Source organism: Opisthorchis viverrini (genome assembly GCF_000715545.1).
Source record: "Opisthorchis viverrini unplaced genomic scaffold opera_v5_15, whole genome shotgun sequence".
Classification (NCBI taxonomy): Eukaryota; Metazoa; Platyhelminthes; class Trematoda; order Opisthorchiida; family Opisthorchiidae; genus Opisthorchis; species Opisthorchis viverrini.
The window spans coordinates 1,381,905-1,386,211 of record NW_008751671.1 but is presented as its reverse complement, the minus strand read 5'-3'; the positions used below and the strand labels follow the sequence as shown (position 1 = coordinate 1,386,211).

Sequence of the window (4,307 nt, the reverse complement as noted above, 5' to 3'; positions counted from 1 at the left end):
TTTGGCGATGGTTTGTCTCATATCATCCTGATTTTCCCTCACTAAAAAACTACGATGCGTTGTATGTGGAGATAAGTGTAGATGGAATCTTTCGTCAAAATACAAGGTTATCTATTTGGATATTGTACGCATGACAACCCAAATCGGCATTTTGATGAAGAGAACAGTCGTGTCCATTGCTCATAGTTACCGACGTTTTTTTTATGTATATTTGTCGCCCATCCCATAACGTCCCATTTCGCTTGGTCATCCTCTCGAGAAACACTGTCCAAGAATGATAACTCGACTTTCTCCACCAGAATCTTTCGTCAAAATACAAGTTTATATATTTGGATATTGTGCGCATGACAACCAAATCGGCATTTTGATGAAAAGAACAGTTGTGTCCATTGCTCACAGTTACCGACGTTTTTTTTGTGTATATTTGTCGCCCACCCCATAACGTCCCACGTCGCTTGGTCATCCTCTCGAGAAACACTGTCCAAGAATGATAACTCGACTTTCTCCACCTCTGTTTGCATGTGGACAGATCGCAACAACAAGAAGCCCTTCAACATCACTGTGTTATATATTCGGACGATTAAATGCACGTTACTGTCATAACTGGACAGTCTACTCTTCGATATTAGCGCAGATTTCCACAGGTTGTCGTTTTTGGTAATGGTGTTGAACTTTGGTCTATCACTTTAAAGTGATTTCTATTGGAGTTTTTTATTCCACTGCTTAGTTGGATTTATCTATTAAATACCCTGACACATCAGCCTTACTTTTGCATGTTCTCTGTGTCCCATACTTCTACCCTCCACTGCAAGGGTCTTACTGCGTTACCTCTTTTTTTTATAAATTGCTGATTGTATAACTAAAAAAACGGAACATTCATCCCGTAGGTGCACGCCCAAGCGACCCATCCATGTTAGTTGACTGATAATGAAGATCCCATATACGCTTCAATGGGTCCTTTTCATTATTCTCACTAAAGGTAGCACCCTAGCGATCTACATCGTTTACTCATCGTATACACATGCACACATACTCCCCAAGAGGAGAGGGCATTTATGAGAAGTGGCCTATCTTTGAAGGGAATATAGCCATCTTGTGACGATTCAAGACCTCTCTTACTGTGTCGTATTATTTCCGCAACTATTCAGCTGTCGCCGAATATGAATCGCTTCACTCCATAAGCACTTGAATGTCTCATGTATCGCTGTAAGTGTCGTGTTCACATCTTTCTAAGGTGCGATGCAGTCAGATAACCAATAATTTATGACTCTGTACCTTCTCAAGACCTACCGCTGTATTTGTTGCATTTCGGGTCATGTGGTTGTCCTCAATAACGTTTGTCCTTCGGTTTATTTTGCTGAACAAAGGCGGATGTACTTTATAGACAGCATGGGAAGCTTGATCAAAGCGCGCCGACTACCGGTTTCGCTCCTTTTGAGGTTAAGCAGGTAGACATAATTTCCGTGTTTCAATCAATCCTTCTTCACATGCAGACTTTCCGTCTGTTTTCCGGCATCATCTGTCCATTTTTATCCGTTTCGTGCGTGCTTGCAAGGGTTTTGATTTCCTTAGATTAAGTGATCTTCTGTTCGGATACACCTGAATGCTGATTGTCCCGAAGCTGTCACGTTTCTCTCTCACTTCCTTACGCTTCCCTCCCATTATGGGATCAGTCGTGACTCCTGTTTTCGAGCTAAAACATGTCGTAAAGTGCGTATACAGCAGGTATAGATCAAGTTTACACGCGGTTTTTGTAGAAAGGCTAGTGGTGCTTCATAGTCATTGGTTTGCTGATTCTATCGCATAATATATAGTCCATAGGACTATGCATACATACACATCTCATGCATAGACCCCGTACAGATTCTTATCAGGAGCCTTTGCTGATTCATCCTCAGTGCCCTCTGCATATCCGCTTTCAACCTCAGAGCAGTTGGATTCTGATAATGTGCTGTAGGCTCCTCCATCCCCCCTCCGCCCAAGAGAGACAGCCCAATTAGGAGCACTGCTCCATTCCTTGTTATTTGGCTTAAAATTGCTACCCTATCAGAGATTATTGCCAGCAAAGACCACTCTAAACATCCCCAAGGAACAAAATTTCTTTTCACCAAAGGCGACGATGCGAACTGTACCCTTACGTATTCTGATACCAACGGGGTGTCTGATCAGTAACATGAATATATATTTGCTCCCCTGATTGATGAGAGTTCTGTATACCAAACGAATGGCACAATTCCCTCCTCGCTGTAAAGAACACCCCTCTCAGTTGGGACCATTTGTGGTTGATCCCTTTTAAAAAAATCGTTCAACTGTAGCACCATTTCGGTACCTAACTGCCATGCCACCAGAACGAAGCACGAGGGTTGGGATAATGCCAGGTATCCCAAGCCTGGGCAGAGGAAGTTGAGAGGCAGAGTTCAGGTTCAAACTACGGACCTTCCGGTCAGTAAATTTGTGCTCTAACCGTTGGGTCATCTCGCCCCTTGGTCCCTTGTAAGTTCTGCTGATTGGGTTACTCCTAGAAGAGATCGCCCTTTGTGATGAATTTTGCGAACGATAAGAATGTTTCATATAAGGGAGTATCAGTTATGCTACCAGTGTAACGGTGGATACTACTGATGGGGAATGCGAGTGGTATGTTTCCTCGTAAATCCGCTTCGCGTCTCTTGAAAAGTGAAATCTATTACGGAATTTGTGGAGTCGCTTTTTAGCATCTGCTTGCATTTGAGTAACAGTCAATGAATATCCAGGGAAGTTCAGGAAGACGCGCTCAAGGAGAAGATGGATATTCAATTTTGTAAACAAGATGCATATGACAGTATTGTTCCCCTGTCCAATAGTCTGTAACTGTTCATTTGGTCTCTCTCTAATAAACAACTCCGCAGCGAAGACCTTCTTCCTTTCACCAGATTGCTCATAATATCAGTGCACCAGCTCCGTTGTATCACTATGTTATCAAGATTTGGAGCAAGGATATTATTATTCATCCCTTAGTTACTGGATGTTCCCCGTCTTAATTCTGAATTAATGGTCGACCAAGTGTAGTTCACATTCCTTCCATCTCTTATAGTGTCATTAGTTATCTGAGGAGTTCCTAAATGCCTCAGTCAAACAACTGTCTGTTTGATAACAATCGCGCATGAATTGGTGACTTTGTATTCCGCGTTCGTTTGTCTTTATTTCAGGATTTTTTAAAAATGCCACCCCTTTTTTCTGAAAGCTTTCTTCTATATTTACAACCTGATTTCACTGCCATCCTCGTCGCTTTAGTTCACTCTTTTCCAATCTACCCCTCTTCCCTGCTTGCAGACTCACCCAATCCCACAATTGAACTTGTTGCTCGCGCAGACGGTCACAACTCACGACTGACCGATTCTCAACTTACTCGACGAAAAGCTTCTACGGGTTTTCGATGTGACAGTCCCACGGTCAGTTCAGAGCTCGGAGATTCACGAAACGAACGAACGTCAGACAACGCGAGTAGTAATCCGAATAACAACAACGGTGCTACAAACGGAAATAATAGTTCCAAGCTATTTTCAAGCCGTCCTAACACTAGTGCAAGTTTGGCCCGTGCGCGTAAACGGGCTAGAAGTGAAACCAAACGTATGGGGCTCACTGGATCCCAACAATCTGCAAATATGGCCTTACTACGTCACAACGGTACTGATGGGAGTGGTCCAGAGGATGACGATGATGATTTACGTAGCATCGAAGATGAAAGGGTTGGATCGAATCGGCCTGATTTGGCTGAGTTTGACTACTCCTTGGACGACTTGCAAGCAGCCACCGATCTGGATACTCCTTTACGTGGTCGTCAACGTCGTCAAACATACCAACTTCCCTCCAGACGTCGCGATTCTTCTTTGGGTGGTTATGGACAGCACAGCTTGTATGGGTCTACTGGCGGCACCCTTCCGAGGCGTCACAGAGGTGACGTGAGTCTGACCCGTGCTACCACCATAGGTGGGGTTGATCCACATGGAACACTTCGCACAGCTAATAGGCTCGCGCAATCCATCCGGACAGGAACCATTCCGCCCCCTCCATCCGAACCACCTCCAGCCACACCACTATCCGGTTCAATCATGTCTGAGCTAGGCACAGCTGGAGGAAACACAGCGAATCTTTTCAATCCTTTCACTTTGCAAATGCACAATCAACAGCAACAACAGCGTATCAACGCCGCTCTAGTGGCTGCAGTCGCTTCCGGAAGGTTGAATCCCCAGCTACTCAATTCGGTGAATGTGTCTGGTGGAATGCCGAATCCCTACATGCTGACCTGTAAGTTTTGCGTTTTTGTTCAT

General features: G+C 44.3%; 1 protein-coding gene across 1 annotated transcript in view; it reads left to right on the top strand.

Moving 5' to 3' along the window:
* Positions 1–3,197: 3,197 nt before the first annotated feature.
* T265_01396 (hypothetical protein) overlaps positions 3,198–4,307 on the top strand; it is a gene marked incomplete at both ends in the record, with an annotated part of 130,863 nt that continues 129,753 nt past the window's right edge. Inside the window, one exon of the mRNA XM_009165422.1 lies at positions 3,198–4,284. Within this exon, the coding sequence (XP_009163686.1) occupies positions 3,198–4,284 (1,087 nt within the window). The remainder of the gene's footprint in view (positions 4,285–4,307) is intronic.